The 27,166-nt window shown below is 41.8% G+C and overlaps 1 protein-coding gene and 1 long non-coding RNA gene across 6 annotated transcripts in view; one reads left to right on the forward strand and one right to left on the reverse strand.

The window, feature by feature from the left end:
- The first annotated feature begins 1,241 nt into the window (after positions 1–1,241).
- Positions 1,242–19,678, forward strand: LOC124058603. Its single transcript, XR_006843271.1, has 3 exons — positions 1,242–2,416; positions 19,615–19,618; positions 19,668–19,678. It is a non-coding gene; the product is annotated as an uncharacterized LOC124058603 (long non-coding RNA).
- slc20a2 (solute carrier family 20 member 2) overlaps positions 5,109–27,166 on the reverse strand; it is a 39,888-nt gene continuing 17,830 nt past the window's right edge. For 4 of the 5 annotated variants that reach the window (XM_046388037.1, XM_046388038.1, XM_046388040.1 and 1 more), the window contains 10 exons: positions 20,667–21,263; positions 19,107–19,247; positions 18,190–18,275; positions 16,699–16,795; positions 16,354–16,473; positions 14,922–15,155; positions 13,664–14,300; positions 13,282–13,467; positions 10,086–10,170; positions 5,109–5,926 (listed from right to left, as the gene is read on the reverse strand). In XM_046388037.1, coding sequence (XP_046243993.1) covers positions 5,762–5,926; positions 10,086–10,170; positions 13,282–13,467; positions 13,664–14,300; positions 14,922–15,155; positions 16,354–16,473; positions 16,699–16,795; positions 18,190–18,275; positions 19,107–19,247; positions 20,667–20,958 — 2,043 coding nt within the window. In that variant the 5' untranslated portion in view covers positions 20,959–21,263 and the 3' untranslated portion in view covers positions 5,109–5,761. Of the gene's footprint in view, positions 5,927–8,826; positions 8,912–10,085; positions 10,171–13,281; positions 13,468–13,663; positions 14,301–14,921; positions 15,156–16,353; positions 16,474–16,698; positions 16,796–18,189; positions 18,276–19,106; positions 19,248–20,666; positions 21,264–27,166 lie in introns of all 5 variants that reach the window. The other variant, XM_046388039.1, reaches the window with a different exon arrangement.

Genomic DNA, 27,166 nt, shown 5'->3' on the forward strand with positions numbered 1-27,166 from the left:
AATAAGCTGTTGTTGGGTTGATACTGCAAAGGAAAAATCATCAGTTAATAATAACCTGGGTCCAAATGTAAAATGAAAAATAGCGCAACTCTGGGACACTTCAGGTACGCATGCACAAAAGGACCAGTTTCATTAAAAAGTGCTTTCTGGGAGTTTAACATTAATCATGTTGATTGTTCAGGTTGCTCCAAACTGTTTTCCAGTCAATATCTTCACCGTCTCAACCAAGATCGCTACTCAGGATGTGGTGCAGAAATGCATTTTCTGCGCACCAACCGCCATTTGGACGATGACACAGCGACAACTACAGACACTGCGAATCAAATCTGAACTGCACCAACAGTTTTTGCATTGCCAAACAATGTCTTTCTTTCAAACTTTAATTCTGAATGTTAGATTAAAACAGCAATAAGGAAACTGCACAGCATACACAAATCACTTAACACTTTCAATCCTTTGCTATCCCATTTATATGAGTCCGGGATGAAGCAGTAACAGGATATTTTTAGGGGTAAGAGCAATTTTTTTCAGATTGCAGTAAGCACAAAAATAAGACACACAACTCAGTGGAATTTAGGTATTCTTTGTAATTTTAATTCCCATAATTTAGTTTAAATGCAGACAGTTTTCACTAAAATCTTAAATAAAACATTACAGTACAATATATGCAAATCAGAAGAGCTTTAAGATTTTGTAGAAGCAGGCTACAGTTTCTTTTGATATTTTTATTCATGTGTTTTGTTTTGTTTTGTTTTTTTTAATGTATTTTTTAAAGTTCTGAAGGACTGGACAATTAAATAGCAGTAAACAGTGGAAAGACGACACAGAACTGTTAAGCCTGCAGGCCAGCCAAGGAGCACATTCTATTACAAAACAGACCAGAAAACTAGAGACAGCACGCCACATCCAGATGAAGGTCTGAACCGATGACCCTCCACCTCTGTGAGGTGGTGCTAGTTCCATACAAACAGTAGAGGGCGCTATTACACCAGGGCAGGTGGAGCTACTGTAGCGGCACCTTCAAGAGAAACGGCTTGTATTGCACATTCAGGGAGAAAGAAATGGCACGTTCTGTTTCTCTAGTTTTTCTCTCTACAGAAAGGTTAAAAAAAAACAGTAATAATGCAGTACAGTACAGTAACTCCCTCAATGACAATTACATCAATCGTTGATTTAAAGTGATTGGCTGAAACAGGCTGGTCTAAAATGCTGTCCCTCTCTATGGGAAGGGAAAGTGTCGGACTCCGCCATCTACTACCTGCACTGTCATTAGAATTGTTTTAGTTGAGTTCAGATGTATTTAAAGGTCCTGAAAGCCCATTTTATTAATCAGTGTCGTCTGACTGTAGCTTAGCTTATGTCTCATTGAACCACACCCACACAGCTCTTAAAAAGTAGATTTGCTGAGTGTTAGTCAATTATTCCTATGAATCATTTGTTTTCTTCAAACTTTAATTGTTGCTTTTTAATCATCAGTATTTATTATTAAACAGAAATAAGCAAGATTTCAAACCAAGTTTTCAGGGGCTTTAATAATTAGCTAACGAAGCTACTTTAATATCTGCCATGCAGCATTAGTTCTCAATATAATTTGTCATTTGAGCCTCTGCTATCAGATATATTTAATGTCTGCCACCAGAGGATGGTTTTCACTTTCCCTCCCCATCTTAAGCAGTGCACCCCTTTTGGCCTATCAGGACTGAGAATGCAAGGGGAAAAACAAAAAAGAAATGACAGTGTGAGTTACAAAGAGAGGGGGGCAGCTGCAGAGCATGATGGTCCAGCACACAGCAGATGTCTGAAGTGTGCTCGCAAATAGACTTCCTCATCCATAATGAGGAAAGTGGATTCATTTCATAGTTAATAAACCAAACACAAAAGCAACAAAAGTTGGCTTTAAATGAAACAGCTTTCTAGTGCTTTTCTAGCAGGTAACATATTTTTCAAATTATTATTTTAAACATGAATAATTATTTGCTTAGTAGCCGCTGTTATGGTTAACGCACTCATTTTAACTGTGCACTTATAGTTAGCACTTACAGTAGCTGTAGTTGACACATGCTTACATTTTTAAAAAAATTTTCAATAATTGTCACGGTGTTCAAATGTTCCCGTCTAGTAAAGTAGCAGCTTACGTCATTTACAATATGAAGAGATGTACTTTATTGGGAAAGTTTTGTGACGTTTGGTAACATTTCCCATCATGTTAGTGAGAGATGTCGCATCTTGAAAGAGGAATATAATGAATCATCCTTTTACAAATAACAAATGTAGTCAAAAGCGGTAAAACGCTCCGTTGCTCTGTGGTTTTAATGCTGCAGCCTTAATTGGTCTGGTAACGGCGAGCAGCTCGGAGGGGCTCACGTTTGCAAACTTAAGATCGATACTGCTGAGTAACTGACACTTTTTTATTCGTGTCATCTTGCAGTTCTCATTTGAGGCAATGGGGAGAAATCTTCTACAAGCTGCAGATCTTTAAAGTTTTGGGACACAAGGCCAGACATCTTGTCCACTGTGAGATTTCTTTTTAAAATTGACTTCCTGCTGCCCACTTTACTCCAGCAGAGTACAAATCTGAACACACCAACTCTGTGCAGCCCCCCTGAATAACACACAGCCTGTGAAAGAGTAAAAAGGTATGAGCTTCAAGAGTGGTTACCTGCCAAAACAAGGAAACCAACGTCCTCATAGTCCAGTTATCATCAGTTACCATGTTAAGATTTCAGTTTCCTAACTACAGAGATTTCGCTTCGAGATTTCACGTTCAGTGAGGAGCCGTTCAGGTTTTAGCAAGATGCCGTCCTGCTCTCACAGCTCATGATCGAAGCAGTAGGGAAACAAAATTACAAAGTGTTTTCATCTAAAATCCAAAAATAAAAATGGTAATTTAAAAATCTGATCTATTGGCAACCGACACATCAATCTACATGTTAGAAGAACACACTGGGCCTTGGAGGAAGTGTGGCACATGGCACCAGCGACGTGAGACACCCTGTAACAAGTCCATTTCTCAGGATCACTGTGGTTTTATAACAGCTAGTCCCTGTTTTTCAATTTTCCCATCAACCCCCACAGTGTGTCCTCCAAAGTGTCTGGAAACTTGCCCAGGTTAAAACTCAGATATGGTAGAAAAATATATAGTCTTGATGAAATTACTCTAGTCATTCTCTTCATTACTGAATTGCACTCATACATGTAGTGTTAACGCACTGTAGTAGTAGTGTAAAGTGACAGGGATCATGATTAGCACGACTACTACGACAAGAAAAAAAACCCCAAAAACAAACAAACAAACAAAACAGAGTCATCGCTTGCTCTCGCTCTCTTTCTCTCTCTAGACACTTCAGGTTATTATTATTTTTTTGGTTTTTTTGTTGTTTTGTTTTTTTTTTTTTTTTACTTGCACTTAAAAATTCATGGTTAATAGTTCATCTTTCATTGGCATCTTTAGGCAACAGTTTTTTTTTTAGATACTCTACAATATGGTTACTATGTAAACACCACAGTACTTAATAATCTTTACTGTATCTGCACAAAATAAAACACAAAGTTACAAGGCAAGTGGCTACTTAAGCATAGATTTGTTCATGAGAAAAAAAAAAAAGAAGAAAGAAATCAGGAAACACCACAAGAACAAAAAGAACTTGCAACACCTGGCATTGAGTTTGTTCAAATAAAAAAAAAAAAACAAAAAACAAAACTTTAGACTTTGTTCATCTACAGGTCAGGTGACCCTGTTAAAAAGCTGGTGATGATCAGTACCCCCCCCCCCCCCCCCCCCCCCAAAAAAAAACATCCCATTCAAACATAATGATCCGACTTAGGTCATCTGATGTTTCTATTCCTCTGATATATCATGTGTGAGATGAGCGGCCTCAGAGCCCCTTCTGGGCTTTGACTCAGGCCTGAACTTGACCCTATGATATCTCCCTAACCTTTAGCACTTAGACTGAAACACGGGTGAGCAATAGGCTAAATGCATTTATGCATCAAACAACAACCAGCCCATTTTGAGGAGCTACACGTGTGGCTAGGGTTGAATCCCCTTTCCTTCCACTTCTGCACAACTGGCTGGGTTATAACACAGCAGTTAGTGCTTGATATGACACTTTTAAACGCCGTCTGATGCGACAAGGCTTTCGACTTTTGGCGACATCTTGAGAACCAAACCTCAGATTTGTCACATGAGGGGTATGAGACAGAGGCTCAGGGCTACAGAAATAGTTGAAAGGGTGGGAGGTCTAAAGTGACCCAAACATGGACAGTGTAGAGGTCGATCATTGGCAGGGAGCACTTCTGTATGAGAAAATGACTCCAGGAACTGAGCTTTACGTATGAAAACAAAGGCATACAGATGATGATATGTGGGACAGTATCAGTATGTTTTAGACTCACTTTTATTGTTTTGGCTTCTGATGCACCTAAACCTCATTCTACTTTAAATGCACTCTGAAAAATCGACCTCCTCAGACATTGGCAATCTGAAACCCACCCAAAATGTTTTCTCAAGAATGTTCAACTGAGGAGCTTTCTGCCAATACTGCTGAATTCATTGATGCTTTAAAATCAGAAGGAATGGACTGTCTACAGGTTTGAGTCATTACTTTGAATTTAAACACTGTTTTCCAATCAATACATGTCTGTCAACCTCCTCAAAACAGCAGCCTGTGAAATGTGTGTGTGTGTGTGTGCATGTGTTCGTACTCTGGGACGAAATACTCTATAATATGACATCGCCCCACTCGCCAACGTTAAAAACGTACCTTGATCCCACCCACAGACTATTTAAGGACAGTATTTACAGTACAAATTACAGTATAATACATCATTAAAAATATGAGATCCATCTCTAAAAACATACAGGAGCTCTTGACAAAAATCAACTCTTTAGCAAATCAGGTTGCTATGGTATAATGTGGAAAATATAAAAGCTGAGTGACTGTCCCACCACCCCTCACCGAGGCGTCCTGTACGTTTGGCCCTAGTTGAACCTGGCTGGCATGTTAAAAGTGAGATGATGGATGGGTTGGTTGACCGCACGCACATCTTGTCTTCTTTTGTTTTGTTTTTTTTTAAACTTTAAAGCAAGCCGCAATACAACAAATCACACTCAGTCCAACATAACATTATGTACAGTTTTTTTTTTCCCACCATTTTGGAACAATAATAATAAGCACTTGACCAACTATGCTACCTGGGATTGTAGGCAGAATGATATAGCTTTACTGCAGGCATGTCTGTCAGTTTAAGTGTGCAGGATAAACTGTTAGTATTTTTTGTCATGTATGTTTTTTTTTAACTCATTTTTTCAAATGAAGAGACAGAGAACAACTGCCACCATTTTCCAGTAACCCTACATTTTGTTATGAGTTACTGGGATTCTCTCTATTATTGTCATATGTACAGCAGATTAAATGGTACAGTGAACGCGTCAAGTTACGTACTTTCTTGTGCGCCCAAATTGGGAATAAATAAAGACCGATCAGACACTCAAATGAGTCAAAAAGATCTCTGGACTACAGAGCCAGGCAACATATGAACCAACCCTCCTCACATCCACAGTACAACCAAGTCCAAGTCACCCTTGCCCTTGTCTCCCTGTTCATTTCCTTCTCCTTTATCTGCAATCCCGACACTCGAGCTCTGATTTTTACCCAAGTTTCTCCCCCTCTCTCTCTCTCTGTCCTCTCTCTCTGTTCTCTCTCTCTCTCTCGCTATCTTTCTCTTTTCTTCCTCTGCTCTCCCTCCCGGCCACATGCCCTCAGACGAAGGGCAGGATGCCGTAGAAGAACAGGGCCATGATGGCAGCGCTGAACAGGCCGGCCACAGGCACTGTGACAAACCAGGCTAGGAAGATGTTCCTGAAGAGGCGCCAGTCCACAGCTTTCTGGGAGCGGATCCAGCCCACGGCCACGACCGAGCCCACCTGGAGGCCACAGTCAGGAGGGGAGGAAAAAAAAAACAATCAGCGGCACAGAACCAAAAGCTTTAAAGAAGCAAAATCCAAGACAATGTGAAGAGCTGCAGGTTGTGATGGAGGTTTTTCAATAGCAGCTGTTGTGTTCAGCTTGTGTTCTTCTTATGCATACTGTACATCTAGACATTAGCTGTCCATCTAGCTCTAATGAACTCGGCTGCTGATGAATGGCATTGCAAATGGGGACTGATAGAAGGGATGAAGTGTGTTTGGGGCACTTAAAGTAAGGGTCAGTGGTGGAGGAAGTACTCTGACCCTTTTCTTAAAAATACTTAATTCAAAATTCTACTTTAGTACAAGTATCATTGGCAATTGTGCCTCAAAGGATCAAAAGTTAGAGTACTGATACTACTCATAGTACTCTTCTTCAGAGGATTTTATATACTGTACAACAATTTCACAGACTTTTTTTTTGGACTCCTGTCTGCAAAAAGTGCAAAAAAATGCATATCCTCTCACATAAATCCAATTCAACACAAAATATTTACCTCTGAAAGATATAGATTACTATAGACTATAGAGTAGAAGAAAAATGGAGATATTCAACTAAATTTTGAGTACCTAAAAACTGTATTTAACCAAAGTAGTGAGTAAATGTACTTGAATTCTGCTGACATTCAGACACAAAATTACACATAGCATTGATCATCCAAACAGAAAATCCTGTACACAACCTTCAGCTCTTCCAGACCTGCTTGGTCCAAAATGTCTGCGTTAGTCAGAGAAAGACGACTGCAAAAGTTACCACTACTTGAATTTACGTTTTAGGTGTGAAAGTCTGAAATCAGCAGTTCTGCTCTGTCCAAATGTTTTCTTCTTGATTTTTATTTAAATCTTATAAAAAAGACTTTTCTCAGATCATGTAATTAATTCTGCTCACGTCAGACCTCCACCAGTGAACGTCTCTCACCTTTATCCGAGTCATCAAATCAGAAAACATTTCAGACACATCGGTGTGAAGGAGCGCTGGGTGCAGTGACTGGTTTCAGCTCTGTTTGTCACCCTGCAGGTGGGCGGGAGTCATGCTGTGCCTGCTCTTATACGGCCAGAGAAACATGAGACCGCTTCTGTCACACTCCCCACTAAATGTGGAAGGTCAGGTTGACAGAGACCAGTCGAGTTCTTAGTCGACGGGTCAGTCTTACCCAAAGTTACTCCCCAAAATTATCGTCAGGGAAGGAGACGTTAGTCAAAGGTTGGATTTTAAAATGACTCAGATTTTCTCTCCTTTGCATAATTAGCATTATCCTAACAGCAGCCTCTAAAGAGGCTGTGTGATGACAATATCTAAGCTTTGTGGTCAAGCTGTGTGTTTACAGCCAATTGTAGTATTTCAAGCATGCAGAAGCAAAGCCTGAACTCCTTGTGACCTCAGTGTTTGTGCTGCTGACTGCCCATAGAGCTTTTGAAACAACGAGTCATTGTACATAATCACACCACAGTGATCCACACACCAGCGCTGGGCATCAATTCAGTTTGATCTACACATCAGTAAAGCAGCCAAACGCATAAAGAAATCGGTTGCTCTGAAGTGAAACAAAACCAAATGGATGCCCATCACTGCTCACATTCTCTCTCGCAGCTTTCTGCGTGATATTCACAGATGTTTTTGGCTGCTTTCTGAAAAGTTCAATGTCACTTTTAACAACCCTTGAACTGAGAAAGCCTTAAATCAAATTCAATTGAAACAAGCTCATTAATATCTTTGAAATGCTCATTCTGTCCAACAACATCTGTGGATTCCCCACACACAGCTGCTCAATCAGTCAAATCACCACCACAGTTATATACCTCTAACCATCAGTAGATTTAGCATTTTGGCATAGCAGCTGATTATCCGAGGTTTTAGGGAAGAGACAAGGGTATTTGGAGGTGAGAAATTAAAGTCAGGTATGGACGGCGATGTTGATGTTTAGACAAACTGATCACCAGCAATTAAATACCAGTTTTGAGCCTTGTGCAGTTTCCCTTCAGCAGACATTTTTGAAATCTTTATCTAAATCAAGTCTTGTGCTGTTGATATGTTGTCAGTAAAATCTTACCACTTGTTTTGACTTGTGTGTTATTTAAGGAGTCAATAAGATGCACTAGTTACACTTACAAACAGGCTACTAACTTGAAGGCAAAACATTTCAGGAAATATGCTTATTTGCTTTCTTGCAGAGAGTTAGATAAATACCCCTCTCATGTTTGTCTATTAAATATAAGCCTACAGCCAGTAGCCAGTAAGCTTAGCTTACTGACTGTAAACAGGGGGAAACAGCTAGCTAACAAATTAATGGTGTTGTATCCTGTTTGCTCTATCCGATAACAAGTGTAACAACAGCAGTTTGCTGTTTTGTGAGGGTTAAGAGCTGCACATTTTCTTCCTTCTTCCTTCTCCATTGGTTATCAGGCAGAAGAACAGAGCCAATAAAAAGTCTGGCATATAGCACTGTGTAGAACTGCAAAGGTGTCTGGCCCATCAAAAATGAATCTGGCTACAGAAAGATGTGATGCTGATACAACTGAAAATGTGAACAAGTGGATCAAAACTCAACTGAAAATATCAACTACAACTCAGGATCTTCAAGTCTCTGCGCTTTAAAAAAAACAAAAAAAGTACAGCTCAGTAGCTTTACACTTGTCATATACTACTCTATATCTAATAAGTTCGTATCAAATTTCACCCAGTCTTTTGTACAAAGGGTCCCTGTAAATGCAGACTTGGAGGGAAACTGCAGGAGAGGTCAAAACAGCAACTTCAGGAGTTGTGATTGGCTTTGGCGATTGCCAGCTACAAGTGAAGCGATGAAGTGGAGCTCTGAGAGGGCTCTCTATTACGGCTTCACTAACACTGACTCCAATACCTTGCAGTGGGTGGAGCTTATTGGGATGCCCACATTTGATGCAACAAGCACTGTTAGCGCACTCATTACTTCAATGCAAAATCCGCTGTGAAGACAGATGAGTGGAGAGACACAGAGAAAGATGGAGAGGGAGGTAAAAAAGTGGAAAACAAGTTTGACAGGTGGGGGTGGCAGCTGGTGGAAGGAGGCTGGTGGTTGGGGTGTGGGGTGGGGGGGAGTCTGCTTGCAGCCAAGCACAGGAGGGTGGAGGACCCACACACCAAACCATGCCAGTGCTGAAAGGGCAAAATGGAAAAGAGTTGGTATGAATGAAACAGAGAATGAGACACCATGTTGATGGGAAGGGGCAGAAGAGCCCCGAGTCGTCTTCTTCTGCCTGCCTGGATCCGACGTTTCTGAAAAGAACAGGGGAGAGGGGCTGCACACTGCTGCCCAGGGCCATCTGTAGTGGGCTGGACACTGGACACAACTGTTTGACTGTCTTTTGAAAAGTTTACTGGTGATTGTCAGATGATTATTTTCATTTCCTAATAGCAATGCCTTTGTACTCACCAAGCTAATTGCTAAGATCTGGACAAATAATGTCATCGCACTGCGAAGTTGAGAGTTCTTCAAACAAATGCATTTCTCTCGCAATTTTAGGGCACTAATTCTAATTAAATCATGTTGCCATTTTCAGCCCTGAACAGTGGCTTGCAGAGCCTTCCAACAGGCTGTAACACAAACCCAACAACTGCCAGCTGTATGGCAGGACAAGATGTATGCTGCCTGAAAAACAAAAAATAATAAAAACTCCCCAAATCAGTCAGTGTTGCTCTAAAGCCCACTGCTGTACTGTATTTTGGCAGCTGGTCAGTAGGTGTTCAGAGACCATGTAGGGAGGAAACTGAAAAAATAGGGAAGTAGAGGACAAACATAATATTTCCAAAAATCCTCCCATTCTCAGTGGAAATGACTCTCTTACTTGTTTAACAACATGCCTGATGATGCATGCCTGCTGCTGCTTCTCGTCCAGTCTGATTTTGTTGTAGCAACGTTGTCGTGTCCCCAGATCTCACCAATTACTTTGCTTTTTTTTTTTTAAATCATAACTGCCTGGCAAAAATGCTGTCATAAAAAAGTGGATCTGATTGCAAGCCTGCTTTGAACTTGGGATGTGTTCTGAGACCAGGGCCCTGAGAGGCAGTATGAGCTCCCTGTCCCCTGGAAATGCCTGCGGGGGAGTTGAGAGGCCAGCTGGAGGGGCCACTCAGTCATACCTTGCAGTGTGTGGTACTGACAGGGATTCCGATATTTGAAGCCAACACGACTGTGAGTGCAGAAGCCAGTTCAATAGTGAATCCACTGTGGAGGAGGGAAGGGAGAGCAAAAAGACATTCTTCATTGTATTGCCTGAAACGTGCTGCTGATGGTACCATGTTTCAGCATCCACACAACATACACACATGCACACGCACACAAACACACAGACACACAATTCATAAAGAATATAGTTGCATGTGGTACACAGACCGGGCATTGTGTAGCTGTGCATGCTGACCAGGAGACACTTCATCTTAAGCCATGTCCCATTTCCAAAACATTATTCACACTGACATCAGACAAGTTGGCTCACTGGAAGAGAAATCTATTGGCCGATTGCTTGGGATGGAAAACTACAGATTGGAATTAAGTAATAAAAACAGGAGCAAGGGACAGACAAAATTAAGATGCAACTGCAACTTTCCCAGTTCAAGTCGGGTGAGGGACCTGTTCCATGTCTCTCTGTACTATTTTCCTGACATCTTTCCACTGAGTGCTATCTCGCAAACTGCAACAAAATTCCCCAGAAGACCACATGGATGTTGCCAAGGAAGTAATCCCTCATTACTGGACTCATGTCTAATTTCTGCATTGCTATTAATACAGATGTTACTAATGAAATCTATTCAGTTTTCCCAGTAAGTCAAGGCAGTGTGACTGTGAGCCAACAAGCGCAATAGTTGAACCCTGAAACGAGATAAAATGAAATTCAGCTATCATTCATTTTATCATTAACACCTGTTGCTCACTGTTGTGATAACCACACTGCCCATATGTTCACTGTTCCTGCTCTAACACATGCTCAGCCACAGACTATAGACACAAAACTGCATCTGAACCCCCCCCCACACACACACACTTTCCTGACCTTGCCCCAAACAAACCTCTTTGTCAAACTGATGCATGGAAACAGACACTGGAGGAAAGAGAGCCTTTGAACCAGAGCAAATCTGTCTTGGAGTCCCAGCAAAAGACTAAGCTGGTGATGGAGAGAAGGAGAATAAGAAAGAATGAAAGGCAGAAAGGAAGAAGGCTCATAGAGAGAGGGGGGCCAAAAAAGAGGATAAATGAAAAGAGAGGGGGAGAAATAATGAGATGGCGCGAGCATGAGAACAATCACGGGACTTTAGGGAAGAGCGAGAAAGATTTATATGTGAGACACCAATAAAAAAAAAATGCACTGAGAAGACAAAATTGGGAAGGACTGAAGAAAAGGAAGAAGAAGAGGACTGACTTCAAAAACAGAGATTTAAAAGGAAAGGCTAAGGAAAGAATATAAAGAAAAGGAGCACAGTGGGGAAAAAGAAAAGTAAAGAGGGAAGGAGTCAGGCTGGCGTCCCCCTCTGTGGTTTGAGAAGAGAGGCCAGAATTCCCACTGTGGCTTTGCCCCTCCCTCACCCCTCCTGTCCTACTTCTCTTCATCCAAAATGCCAAACAACTTCCTCAAACCCTGTGTGATGTTCCTGCCAGGCAACACACGCACACACACACACACAAATTGCTGGAACAATTAGACCTTAATATGTATGCATGCCTGCACACATACAGTACAGTCACTGCAGAATGACCTGCAGGCATGGAGCCTGGCTTCTTTAAGCTGACACGATACACCAAAACATCCTTGAGGTATGCACGTGCGCATACACGCAAACACACAGAGACACAAATAAACACACACTGTTCACATCATGCATAGGAAGATGGAGGACAGTGAGACAGAAGAGAGAAAGGACTGATGAAAGGACAGAGGAGCAGCATTTAGTGGTTAGAGATGTGTGATGTCTGCTGCTCAGGCCGTGGGACGAAGGAGGCCCCCGGGCTTTATGTGCTGTGGTCCAAAAGACTACTTATTTATTCATCATTATTATGTAACAGGTCAGAGAGCAGAGGAAAAACAGCGAGGGTATCAATTTCATTTCCTATGAACATGATCCAAAGCAGCAAGGAATTTATTTGGGGAAAGCTGGACTGTGTGATTACTGTCAGTAAGCCTCTGACTCAATGTATGTATCTTTACCTTATCATACATGTCTTATCAGCTTATCAGTATATGGACAAGACCCAACAAGAAGTGGCAAAAACTGGATTAGCAGTATACTTGTATGTGTAAGTCCAATTTATTTAGTGTTTTGGTTGTGTGATTTTATTTTAATCATGTTTGATTTATTTAGCATATTCTATTTTTCATTTAAGATTAAGAATTAAAAGTTCATTGCCCTTTGACAGGGCAAATATGAATTATTATTCTACTGTATTATCATTATATCAGAAGAATAAATACTATATAATTTCTTGCAATTATTTCTTGAACGGCATATGTTCAAATGTGCATATGCAGCAGTTATGTTTGCACTGTTCAAATGAGGCACATTGAATTTTGTCGTACTGACATACGATGACAATAAAGTATTCATTCTTTTATATCAACCAGCAAAAAGCAGTTATAGTGAAAATATCCTATCACTTTAGTGTTGTATTTAATCTCTTATAGCAAAATGTACTCAAATATACAAATCCTTTTAGCAAAGCAATGAAATCACATGAAATCAATCTGCCCTCGATAAAGATCATTCACATACAGGCCTGCACAAGAGGAAGCAACACAGAAAATGCAACACTGTACTTGCAGAGTGTCTGTGCAGAAAAAAATGTGTTTTTTGCCTACAGCAGCAGCTCTGTTTGGAGAGTAGAGAGTGGTTAATACATGCTCGAAACAAACACTCTTGATTAGTTAGTCAGACAAGTTTACTGAACCTGTGAAGAGAGAGCACTTGAGGTAACAGAGCTCTAACTGTTATTATGCTGCCTTAGGTTTATGGAGTTTCCTTTGAGTTAAACTGTTTGCTCAGTAACGGTCGTGATAAAGACACTGTGTGTGTGTGTGTGTGTGTGTGTGTAAGCGTGCGTGTGCATTCATACAGCTGCGTGCCCATAAACACTTACCTAAGCTGTTGCATCCCATGGACTTGTATGTGCTGTTTGGTGCAAGTGAAACCAAGCATGCTGGAAAGTTCACCTCTGCCACAAACTGTCTTGTCTCTCTCTCTCTCTCTCTCTCTTGTCCAAATGTTTCTCTTTCACCCTTTTCCATACATAAAGACACAGACACACAAACACCCTTGTGCCTGCTCTCCCGTGTGGTGGCTTTCTCACCTCGAGGGGGTGATGGGAGTCAGGTCTTTCCCCATGGTCTGGATGACACGGCGGCCCCACACCCACAGGCCCGCGCAGATGCCTATGCCACCGTAGAACAGCAGCCAGACGGGAGTGGCAGCGTCCTGCATGACACCGCCCTGTTCATAGATCATCCACAGCGCCACCAGGGGTCCAATGGCATTACTGCAAAGGTGAGAAAATAGACTATAGTGTTTATGCTTGACTGAACATCAAGATCAAAAGGACGTCAAAGCAGCACAGTAAAGCTGAAGGCGAAAAGTTTCAAGAATAACAAAATATATCATCAAGTACTGGGGAAATGTAATGTGACAGGTGCATTGGCCATGTGGCATGTTGTGTGGCTCCTAAGCAGCAGCACCTGACATCGTTTCCTCCATGGGCGAAAGAGCCGAAGCAGGCGGTGAGGATCTGCAGGAAGTGGAAAAGCAGGAACACCTCAGGCTTATCCTTCTCCTCGTGGTCCTCCTCGGCCAGGTCATCCAGAGGCACTGGGGCTGGAGCCCCTTCTTCCTCCACCCCCTCCAGCTCTGTGGCCAGCTTCATCTCCACCCCACCCTCCTCTGCCTCAATTTCAGCCTCTGCCACTGCGTTACAGTATGATGAGTAGCTGTCGTAGCGTACCCTCTTCTTGGAGTAGGACACGCTGTTGCTCCTGCCACCTCCCTCTCCCACCAACTTCTCGCTGTCCTCACGTGACTCTGTGCGCGTCACCGGCTGGACGGGCATGCCGCATATAGCAGCAGTGTAGCAGGTGTAGCTGTTGTTGCGGCGCAGCAGGCGGTAATTGTTGTCAGCTGGGCCAGAATTGGCACCCGAGCGGTCGTTGTCATCCATGCGGCCCAGGTGAATTTTGTGAAGCAGGTCTTTATAGAGACCCGAGTCCTTGTGCACGGTGTGATACACCTGGCCATCGCTGCGCATGTGGCCATCGAAGCTGAAGCTGCCATTAGAGACCGGTGATTTGAGGCAGCCGTTGGTCATCGAGTGGGTCCTGCCTAAAGGAGAGACAATGAGGAAATGGGTGTGAATGCATGACGTTGATGATGATGATCTACACTGCTGCAGTAGAGTTCAATAGCAGCACATTTATGGTTTTGTCCCTTAAATATACAGCAACTGAAAAGGAGAAGCCGTAATACTGGATTTCTGAAGTGGATACTCGAAGCCCAAGAGGAATCCACTCACCTAATTACATTTTTTGTTGGAAAATTCAGTTTGTTTTAAAGCATACAGTCTTTTGGAAAATGAGGCCGAAAAACAAGGATTGAACGTACTATTTTGGGCTAAAAATTGAGAATGAAGCTTGTTTATCTGTTGATGGGTGAACAATAACTTATTCAGTTATTCAGTGCAAAAAATGTAGTCTTATTTTGTCTTGTATGTTTACATGGCGCTTGCATAGTTGCTAGACACCAGAAACACACCATCATCCAGTACAATATAATATTATAGTTAAGCCTTAGATATTTTTTACCTCTCAAAAGCCATACAAATGCAGCAACAGAACTAGAGTTTGTTCGCAAAGATTACACAAGTAACGCAGATTCCAGTCAAGAACAGATCCAGTGATCTACTGGCAAATCTTGAATCAAAACATCCTGAAGTTCCAGTTTTACCGTACACCCTGCCATTTGGCAGGACAGTGCCTCCGTTAGCCAGGTTGGTGAGCTCGCCACTGGAGTCGCGGGCATTCCGCTCGCTGCTGCCTCCTGTGAGCGGCAACACGGCCTCGTCTGTGCCCTTGGCCCCTGGTAGCTCCTTAAAGACGGGGCTCTCCTCCTCCTCTTCAGGTATCTTGTCCAAGCTCTCATCAGAGATCCGGGACAGAGCCTGCTCCTTTTTTATACGACCTGAAAGAAAATTCACGCGTGTTTTTGTTCAAACTGTATTGTTACTCTGCATTTATGTCGACAATAATTAATCAGAAAAAAAATGGTTTCAGGTCAGAAAACAAGACTAAGCAGCATTCCACAAACTCAAGAAAAGCCCATCAGCTGATCCAAACTAATCCCAGTGCTGACAGACGTGACACCTCCGTACTCCTCAAACCCCCCTCAGTGCAAACATAAACTCAGCCATCACCTGTTTCATTTCGACAGATGCAGTAATAACCAGATTAGGGCCGATAACATCACCTTTAATCCTCCCAGGCATTCGGAGGTGCTGACATGTTTTAAGCAGCGGGTCAAGTTGGCCTCACTCATGTGCAGGGTCAAAGGAAAGTTTAATGTAAATAATTGTTTTATTTTAAGCGGTCAGTGCAGATATTACTACTTCAATAACAGCGTGTCTTTATTCTTTATCCTGTTAGAATTCATTTTTATTTTCATATCTGTACAAAACATCTATTAGGTCTATCAATCTGGAAAGTTGAATTCAACAGACTGGCTGCCTCGGTTATGTCCACTGCTCTCTCAGATATAGCTCTTTCCAATGTTTTATTTAATATGTCATGCGTTTCATAGCCTTGACTGCTTTGCTGCAGGCTGATTTTCCCATCAGGGAAACAATTCCTAATCTTAATCTGAAAGCTTTCTACACTGTAGGCTATGATCCTATGATCTTAATGCATCTGGCCAAGCAGCAATACTCAAAAAAGTAGAGTAAAAAAAAAAAAAAGTAAAGCAACTGCAGCAGCACTGCACAATTCACAGGGATGTTTTTGCGTGGCTTTAGTGGCTCTGGCAGAGGCCACTGAGAAAGCACATGAGCTGAAATGCCTTGTTTGGTGTCAAAGCACAAAGTGTGCAAGCAGAGGCCGCAGTGCTGTTGTGTTGTGGCCAGGTCAGAGCGCTGGGCTTTCAGATGGCGTGAGAAAGACTGGACACAGATACACACACACACACACACTTACACACACACAGTTTCCATCACACTTCAGAGGACAGGACAATGCATCCCCTTCCATTCATTTCTTGGAGATTTACCCTAACCATAACCCACTATGGGATGCTTTATATCCACAACGGCCAATCTCCACAGTGTGACCACGTAAACACATTTTTGTCCTCACAGCACACACACACACACACACACACGGATACCTACTTGCTATTTTCCTCCTCATCCAGGGACAGACGATTATCCAAACCAGGGCTGCACAAACCAGTGATTCAGCTAAAGTGATGAGAAAGATGGCCCACACTGGCAGCATCTCTAACCCAAGCACTGCAATTCATGAACACATGAACACACACACACACACACACACACACACACACACACACACACAGTTTAATTATACTCACACCTTTAGAAGGAATTTTGAGCACACAAATGACAATGGTACCATCGCCCATTAAGACTGACTAGATAATTTGATCATACACTGGTGCGAGATCAAATAAACAGACACAATGTCCCAGTTAGAACAAATGACTGCCCAGCACTTACATGGTGCTCCAGTGTATAGGATAGAGAACGTGTTGATCCCAATCGTGGAGGCATAGAAGAGGGGCAGCGCTCGCAGGCCATTAGGGACAGAGTCATCCTATGCAGAAAACACAAATGGGGATTTCTAGTGAAGTTTCTGATCCGATAATAAAAGAGCAAAAACATGCGCGTGTTTGTCAAGTTATAGTTTAATTTCATGGTGATCTGATCTGATTATACTGTGTTTTATTGTTTTCCAAAATAATGCAAATGAATGATTCCAAGCAAATCTGAACTTGAATGAATAACCAGCACTGCTAAACAATTGAATTAATATTGTGATATTGATGTCAACTGCAAATACTGCCCAGTCCTACTTGTGCTACTTTTCTTACTACAGTGAATTTATTAAACTTGCTCTTGCTTCTCCCCTCTTTAACTTCCTACACTGACCAATAGTCAACATAGTCAGTTTGTGAGGAAGACAACAAGCAGCTACTATATATCAGCTATATGTCACTAATGAGCAAGGAAAGAATCTGGCTTTAAAGAAAAAAATGCCCAACAGATACAAAGTCAGAGCTGTCACTATATTCACTTTGTGTCAGAGCAAATAATAAAAATGATGTGTGAGTATTGAGTGTTAATAGGAGTTTCTGCAGTGTTTGTTGTTTGATGAGGTGAAAATGCTTAAGCATAGAGTATGTCATATGCTGACATCGACAGAAAACAACTTCTGACTGAGGCCAGATGTTCAGCTCAGGTCAAAGGTGTGGAAATGGTGAAAACAGATGATAAGCAAAAACTACACATCCGACAATTTAGTCTTGCACAATATATGGTTTATGAGGAGTTTGATATGCAGTAAGACCTGGGCTGGAAAGGTAAAAGTCTCACATCTACAAACCAAATCGTCGTCTCAACTGTACATATTGGAAAACGTATTCCAATTTAATTGATGCCAGCAGCCTGCAGAGATGAAGTGAACTCATTCTGAATTTGACCCAGCTATGCAATAACTCCAGTCCAAATGAGAAATCGCCCTATGATTCATTCATACATAATTCGGCTGTCATGACCTGAGGATGATCCACAACACTTTTCTCTTCCTGGTCTGCCAGAGATTGCCAGTTACATAACAGATCTGCGGGTGTTGCCAAATCAAATGGATTTTATCTGTGCTGAAGTTCTTTGGACAGGTTTGTGTGTACACGTCAGTGTCTAAATTCTGGGGTTTAAAACTCCTGGAGCAAAGGCTCGGTCTACATGCTGACAGTGTGACTGTGACATGACGCTCAAACTGCAAACATTATAAAACGATTAAAATTATACACAGAAAGCACTGGCAACAATCCACAACATGGGAAGTCATAAAACAGCTTTTTTTCATGGCCAGAATTCCAGTGCTCTGATTTTCTCCCTCTCTCTCTCTCTTGCTGTCCTGTCAAAGGGTGAAATGTTACTGAACCAGAAATACAAAAAGCAACCGGTTTGTAAGCATTGTGAGCCCACCTTGCTGAGAATGAAGTGTCTGATAAGCATGAAGAGAAGACCTGACATGAGTCCAGAGAGCAAGGGGGAGATGAACCACGATGCCACTGCGGAAAGAAGACAGCACGTCATTACAACTAACAACTGGCTAAAATCACCCACAGATACTTTATCACCAGATAGTTACAGCTGAGTCTTAAAACCGTCCTTTTGCTCCCAGCTCACCTTCTGTTGTTCATTAGAGATTTCCTACACCCCCCAGAACAGTGGTGGAGGAAGTAATGAAAAGTACAGAATGGGTTCAGAATAACACATGTTAAATGACTGGATTTGAACTGTTGAGTTAATATGCTGAAGCTGGTAAAGATGCAGCTAGTACTTCTGTATAACCCCCCCCCCCCCCCCCCAAACCAGGGGTCAATAAAGGTTTATCTTAACCTACAATATTACGGGATAATTTGTTTGTTTATGGTGTTAACTAGTAACTAGTGCTATCAAATAAATAAATGGACTAAAAACTACAATAAGATAAGATAAGATTTCCTTTCATATACAAGTATAGACTTGTATATTATAGTAGAGCACTTGAGTAAATGCATTCAGTTATTTTCCACCACTGTCCCATAATAACTTTCAACCCTTAAGTACCATGCATGAACTTTTAAATCAATCAGTCAATCAACTAAATCAAGCTGTGGTTTACACATATATGAGAAAAAAAGCTAATGTTGTCCTTGCTGAGATCATAAACTGATGATCACTGCTAAAAACTACACTGTCCCTGTACTGGAAATATCTCAGCAGGGTGATGTTTAATTCATATTCTGTCCATTTTGAAAAGGAAAATGGCACCTGTACGTGAACACCATAGATACACGCTTTCAGGCATGGGCATATGCAGTAAGCACAACAGGTCTCATTGAGGCAAAAGCCATTACCAATCTTGACAAGCTGCATCCACTGTACGCCCTTGGTGCCAATGGCTACCAAGGAGAAGCCGATGGTGGCGCCAACAATGCAGTGAGTCCCAGAGACTGGCAGTTTGAGGAAGGAGGCGATTAGCTGCCACACTGCTGAGCCTGTGAACAACAAACACAAATCTCAGACATTTTTCGTATTTAATTTTCCATCAGAAATGTAGCTCTGGAACAAAGTACAGACATCTATACCATCTAGACTGGCTGCATCATTTTTGTGCTAAAGCAGTGAGATTAAGTAAGTTTTTTGTGGTTTATTCACTGGACTGAAGCCTTTAAAAAAACATACTCAAACTCGATTATGACAGCATGTGACAGTAAGCATCTGAGTGCTGCTCGAATTTCAACATGATCGCTCCAGGTTTGTACTGAATTTCAGACACATTATCCGCCATCACCACAGTGTAGCTTTCAAAACCCACAACTAACTGAACGATAAGAATTCAGCATCTTGTTGTCAGGCTTGGAGGCGTGTTTTAAGCCCTAACTTGGACATTGAGGCCGATGTTCTGTATCACCAAGGTGTCTGTGAACTCCTGCTGCACAGAGTCAAAATATTTTCCTGTTTTTATCTGATCAAAGTGAGACGTTTAATTTTCCTCTGACTCTGTAGAAACAACATGCCAGGGAAAGACATTTCCTGTTTGACATTCAGAAAACCGTTCAGTGTTTCCCTAACATTCACTTGTTGTGGGCTGCCACACCTGAATTTCCAGCGACACGGGAATCCCCTGTGCATAATAACGTCTTATTTATCACCATTTCCCAGCAGTCACTCTTTCATTAAAACGACATTGTCTCAACGGGAGCCCCATTGTTTTCTGCTCTGCGCCATTCATTTACTGAGGTAATTTAACGTCGTTGCGCAAAGCCACTGTTGATGCTCAACAATTCCTGAATGTGCCTCACTGTAAATGGCGAGTGGCTCGTAAAACACGCACAGATGTTTTTTAAATGAGCAACTATGAACTTTCACTAACTCGAGTACAAAAACAACTCTGTTAGAGTTGCGTAATTTAGCAGTTCAGATTTAAGAAAAACCGCCAGAGCCACAGACAGGTTAGTTGGTCTCAAACTGCAAACATGTAATGAAGAGGATGCTACCTCCTTGAGTACATATGTGCCTCCGGCGGACAGGAAGGCAGCATGGACTCACAACTCCTTCAGGACTGTTTGTAGATTCAGTACACACTATCTGTAATGTTACTGATCTTAATGTGTGAATGTTAGAATAGTCTGACATGCTCTTGTGTTTGTCCTCTGGCCAGGGATGTGCGAAAAATAAACTGAACAGCAGAGGGAAAGGCTGAGCTGAGTAAGTGAACTACATGAATTTATATATAGAAACATGTCAGAGCTGAAATGATTAGCTGACTAGCGGATCAACAGAAATTTAAGCTGAAATAATTTTGAATAATCAATTATTTGTTCAGTTCAAAACTCAATGACACTCAGTGTAATAACACACAAAGAAATGCAGATTTAAGCATCAAATTGTCAAAACAGCTTAGCCCCACTTACCGACCATGGCGCTGACCTCCCCTGCCATGAGAATCGGCACCGTATTGTTGTACAGGCTGACGTCTATGATGCCCTTCCGAATCGTCTCGCCCACTTTGGCCCCCAGCAGCATTGAGCCTAGTGTCTCAAAGATAGATGCGAGGATACAAGCCTGCCTCAATGTGACCACACCGGATCCCACTGCTGTGCCGAAGGAATTGGCCACATCATTGGCACCCACTGAAAAGGCCAGTATGAAGGCAATGATGAAGCCAATAACCACCATCCACAGGTACGATCCCATATCCTCCATCTTGATAGGATTTCACCAAACAAAAAAACTGAAAAAAAAAAAAAAAAAAAAAACTAGCTTAAATATTCTAATGAGAATAATAATAATAATAACAACAAAAAAGAAGTGCTGTGTGCGTCTTCAGCGGAGAACTTGGTAAGCCTGCTCCTTTTTTTTCGTCCCCTGGTTATAAAGAGTTCGAGGGGAGAAGCACAGCTGCTAACTAAGCGTCTGGAGCTCAGTCCAAAGATTGGAGACTAGTGATGATGAGCGCAAGGAGCATTCCATAGCTTAGTGTGAGACAGTCTGCCTGCACAGTCCTTCACCTGCAAAAGAAACAAGACAGAAGACACACAGAAACAGATTAGTGTCAGGAGCCATGATTACTCTTTTTCAATGGTGGGTACAATCTGGCAACACCTCCCTGTGGTTTCCTCAGAAAAGCTAAAAACAAAGGAGGGGAGGGACCAAGAGAGAGAGAGAGAGAGAGAGAGAGAGAGAGAGAGAGAGAGAGAGAGGAAAGAGAGTTTATGAGAGCAAGAAGACAAAAACAAAAAAAAAAGCATGAAGGACTCAAAATGACAACGCAGAATGGAGGGAGGCCTCCAGTGCACTCCGGGAAAGCTGAAGACATCTCAGATAGCCACAATAAGAAATCACAGTGTGCACTTCAAAGAAATCAAATCAGACCATTCCAGGCGGCCTGCTGACAGCACTGAGACTATAAAAAGACCACAGTATCCAGAGAGAGATGTGAGCAATGCTCCCAACGTTAAAGTGGACTATTAACACTCTATCCCCACACAACAGGGCAGCCGACGACTCTGCCAAACCTGCTTTTGTTTCACAGCTTTTCCCCTTTGCCACACATCCAGAAAGCCTTTGACAGAATATCCATTTCACTTTCCATGTTAGACCACCACACTATTTCAACCACCACTGCCATCAAATCTGACACAGTGATGCCAAAACTGTTATTAGGTAGAATTACCAAGGACATTAAGTGTTTTACATCACTACATTTTAGCAATGCCTGAAATTGCTGGATGCAGTTTGATCAGGCAAGTGTTATTTAAGCAGAAATGTTGAAGAAGAGACACTGTCACTGACAGCCTGGTGGATGTTTGCATGGAAAATTACATTACCCTTCTAATCTTTGCTCTTTCAGCCTTTGCATGACTGCTTTGGTGCTTGCTGGGTGACAGTCAAAGGTACACACAAGTTTTGTAACAAGATATGGAGTACAAGTTCAAACTGAAATGAAGCATTTGCTGCAGTACAAAAAAAAAAGCACAGTGCACAGATTTACGTTAAGACTGCAATGCAGTAAGAACATCAGCACATATGTTTTCTCGCTGCTAGAGGTAGGAGCAGGTGACAAAGCTCAACTTCAAGGGGTCAAATCGCTAAAATGATAACACATGTAACGTCTTTGGAGGCTCCTGTGTGTTTTGTAAAAAACTAAAAACACTATTACAGCATCAGTTCAGCATTTTCCTTTCTAAAATGGATGTAAGAGCTCATACAAATATTCAAACAGGAGAGTCATTTTTATGCAGACTTATTCATAAATTTTAGATGCTACGTTTTTTACACTAAACTTTTGTCAGACCCTTGACATTGACAACAATTAGCTTCAAGGCTCAATCATACTATGAGCATCTCTGCAGATATTGCGGAGACACTTCTTTATAAATTAACAAGCCTGCAGATAGTGTAGACCGACCCAAACTACCGTCACATGAGCCAGTTAAGCGGTAATACAAGTCCAGTGTCATAATAGCCATGATTACCCCACGAATGGGTCGGTGGTGTGTATTATGATGATGATTTGAGAATAATCTTAATAGAAATTAAAAGAAAATTAATGCCAATCTTGTTGGAAACGATCAGATAACCAAGTAAATCGTAATAATAATAATAATAATAATATATAATTGTAATAATTTCAAACTCAGTACTGAAAAGACGGAAATTGTAATCAGACATGAAATGACCAATCAAGAAAATAATCAACCCCTTAATCAATAGCAGTTTGACTAAGATAATTCCCTTCAAGCTGTGGTTGTCAGGTGATCCTGTGCCTCGGCTGTAATAAGCGTGCTATGCTCTGCGCTTGTTCACTTCATCGGTTGATCACATCAGATCCACTAGAGCAACGGGCAAACAGCTTCCCACGTCCCTGTAAAGTTCCATCAAGCTTATTTACATCGTAGCAATGACAACAAGCTTGAAAAGTGGATGGGGAGGCCACCAACACTGAAGGCTCTGGTGGTCCTCGAGAAACCTCTGCACCACAAATGACTCGCTCTGGGTTATTTCTCCTCTTTTTTTCTTTTGTCTTTGCCGCATAATCAGAGTCATTTCATAGGGGTTAATGGCAGCACATTTCCTTCTATGGTTAAGCCAATTGTTAATGGGGAGCATTAAATGTAAACAGCTTGAGGGCCAGGCTAGTACATTCTCTCGGCATGAACTGACTGTGTGCTCCTGATCGCGTGGGGGCAGGCAGCTCTTTTCTAAATAACCTGAGGCCAGTTATGGCTCCCTCCTCCCGACCAAGAGCTCCATCTGGAACAGTTGAGGTCACAAACTGCTATCCTTTATCCTTTGTTGAACCACAACAGACACATAAAAAGATGATAATAATTTGTCTCTTGTTCAGGTCCACACAAGACCTCCCTGAATTAGGATCTAGTAATGTAAGTTAAACTAAGTATTATTACATTGTTGGTTAAATAAAAAAAAAAAAAATAGGGAACAAATTCATTTCATTTCAACAAATTCATTTTCCTCAGACCCATAACCAGTGCTGTTTTATACAGATGCAAAGGGGGCTCAGAGACTGCCAAATCTCAAAAAGACTGAGTGAAATTATGTGATACTTCACTGATCCCTGCAGGGAAATTTCACATGCTTGTCCTCCAGAAAGAGATCAGAGCGAGGGATCAGAGCGAAGGATCAGTGCCCCTGGACTTAAAGATTCAGTCTGAAACTGTCGGGCAGAGATTAAACTGATAAACTGAAAGGCATCAAGTTCATCAATAAAAAGGCAATTAAAAGGTTAGCCAAGTTAACAATCCATGAGCAAACAACAAAATCCTCTGTGGATTTCTTAAGTGCTTCATGTCACATATGGTTGACCCTGAACCTGAAGAACAAACGTTAAAATGCCATTTCACTGAGCCTGCACCTATTTGCAGGTATTTCACATTATTTAACTTTAACACCTTAGAGACATGCTGTACACATAAAACATTTTAGACACTGTGAAAGTGTAATCTGGGCAACACCCCACAGAGGGGACGGTCAAGCACGCCACAAGAGAAAGCAGAGAGCACATCGTTCAACAGTGTGTGCATGTGTGAGAAAGAGGAAAGACAAGCCTGAGTGACTTGAGTATGGGTGTGCGCACAAGCACCAGGCTTGTTTAATTGGGTCTACAATTTTCTAAACAGGGAAACCCAACGTGACAGCTGCAGTCAATTCTGAAGACCGTGTCCTGCTGTAAGACACGAACAGCAGCTCGCATACCGCCACTCACAAATGATTTTCTTCAGGACTAAAAGGTGTACAGCAAGTGGAGGCTAGTGGTAACCTGTGGAGTCCCATTATCGACTGCTGTGCGACAAAGGAGATTCGAACACTTTATGTAAGAATGTAAAATAAATTAAACCAAGGTCCACCAGTGCAATGTTAAAAACAACAACAACAACAACAACAACGTGCTCTGGCTCCAACAGCCTTCATCTGGATTACGGTCAGTATACAGTCTGTATATACAGTGAAACCAAAAATGACTGCCTGAGGTCCAAGAGACCAATCAGACAGCCACATGTAGTTCAACTTTCACCTTAACAATCTGTGAAAATGCAAGTTTAAAATGCAAGTTTACTATTTTTTCTCTTTCTAGAGGAATGAATAAGGTTTTGATATGGTTATACTATAGCTTAAATTCCTCTGAAAAGATAAGAAGCTAAACGTAGTTTAAAGCCTACATGTAAATTCTTTCTCTGCAGTGGACACACATTAACCATTGAGGGTTGCTGGACATCCACAGTGCAGCCCAGTGGAGGCAAATCCAGTGCCTCCTCAGTGCCCACGGCAGGAGTATTCCAATATGTCTGTATTTTGGGAGATATATTATTGGATTTGGTGCCATGAGTTAGATGAGCAGACTGATGCATACGTATTGGTCGCCTCACAGGGAAACAGCTTGTCTGACACTGTCCAAAGGTGAGCTACAAAGAGCGACTGCTGGGTGTAGCTTCATATTTAGCGTACAGTCATGACAGTGGTATCTAACTTCTCATCTAACTCTGGGCAAGATGTCAAACTATTCCTTTAACAGGCACGTCTTCTGATACGACAGGAAAATTAATCCTGGTCAAATCAAACCCATGATTTCTTGCTCTTTTTTTTTTTTTTGCACATAGTACAGACCACAATCTTTCAATTCTTTTTATGTTCACATTACAGAATTGAACATAAATAATGACTTGTACAAAACTTTTATCTTGACCTCGACTCTCTCATGATACACAACTACTCCTCAGGGTGCAAGCAGCAGCACCTCCTCCAAATGTGGTGACAGCAGAGACAGAGGAGGTACTTAAGCTTTTTTCTTAGACGCCCCTGTCATGTGCAGGCCACTCAACACTGACCTATGCACATTACCCACACTGCCAAATACAGACAAAGGCAGGCTGCATTCATGTGCAAGCCGTGTAACCTCACTGAGGAATCGTCCAAACTGTGGTCAACACTACGCCCATCACTTTCAAAACAAAAACCTGCCTTCTGCTATCAACATCTGGTGGGTTAGCTGCATGATCTGAAAACACATCAAAATGCCTTGTTGCACTGTTTGAACATGGAGTTTGGGAATGTTTAGATATCATCACAGATGAAGAGGTAAATGACCTTGCGTCCTTGTGCAACAAGTGAACGGCTCTGTCACGACTTGGTACATACAATGATTTGTACATACAGCAGCCATTCAGAGAAGACCGAGATGATCCAGTTTCATGCGTGTGAGGCAGGCTGAACAGCGCTCAGGCAAAAGACGGGACCAACTCGGGCTATGCAGTCAAGTCATGTGTTATTTGAGTATTTACACTGCTCCACTGAATGATTCTCCTTGAAACTTCTAAGAGTCTTCTGAAAGCAAAAACATTACGGGAGCTTCACAAATTAATAGGATATTCAGAACCAGTTGCATAAAGTGTTATGCAACCTGTGTGAAGGTTATCTTCTCCTTTTCATTCCTCCATACCACTGACAGTTGACTTTTACACACACACACACACACACTGCCTGGTTATGATGCTGGATTGCTGGTCACTGCACAAAAAGAAAAAGGAGATGGAAAAGTAAAAATGCTGAATTTCATCTGAAAAACTGGCAGTGAAATGATGACTTGTTACCAGAGGGAAGGGACGACTGATCAGCTCAACCAAACAACCTTTCTGAGATGAAATGCAGCCAACTTACTCGCAGGAGGCTAAAATATGCATGTAATCAATGAGGACATTAAGGTACAGGTGTCACTTATTCACATTCAGTGCACGGCAGCTGCTGTTGCAATAGAATAAAATTAATTTCAGTGAGTTAATTATTATTTCTTACGCACAACAAAACAGGGTTGGTTTAAAATACCACAATGGAATTGAAACACTGACAATGAGTCACTTATTCATTTTCCTTTCCAAGGGGCAGCAGGCTAATTTGAATTTATCTGTCTCAAGGCTTTTGGACAACAAGACTATCGCGAATTTAAAACATCACCTAACAAAGACAACATTCAGCTACGATAAAGGTGTCAGACAGTCAATACGTCAGCCTGCAGGGTGTAACACACTGCATCCCCGACTCAGCTCAGGTGCATCGTTTATGATGAGTGTGTCACGACTGCTGTCCAAGGTGCTGAACCTGAGACCACCAGGGATGGGGCAGCTGTCCGAGGTGACTTCTGTTGATTACTTTGTGACACCAGGAGGTATCCACGATGTTACTTCATGTCATTAATATTTTAGTCTGAATTTATTGGAGTACACGCCGATCAGCCACGACATTAACACCACTGATAGGTGATGTGAACGAAATTGATCATATTTTAACAATGCAGTTCTCTGCGGGGACACATTGGGTTCTGGCAATCACATCCACCTAAACACTGCAGACCAAATTAATCAGTTAATTGATTAAGTTCATTTACTTTACCTGTCAG

The sequence above is a fragment of the Scatophagus argus genome, chromosome 4 (assembly GCF_020382885.2).
Source record: "Scatophagus argus isolate fScaArg1 chromosome 4, fScaArg1.pri, whole genome shotgun sequence".
NCBI lineage: Eukaryota > Metazoa > Chordata > Actinopteri > Scatophagidae > Scatophagus > Scatophagus argus.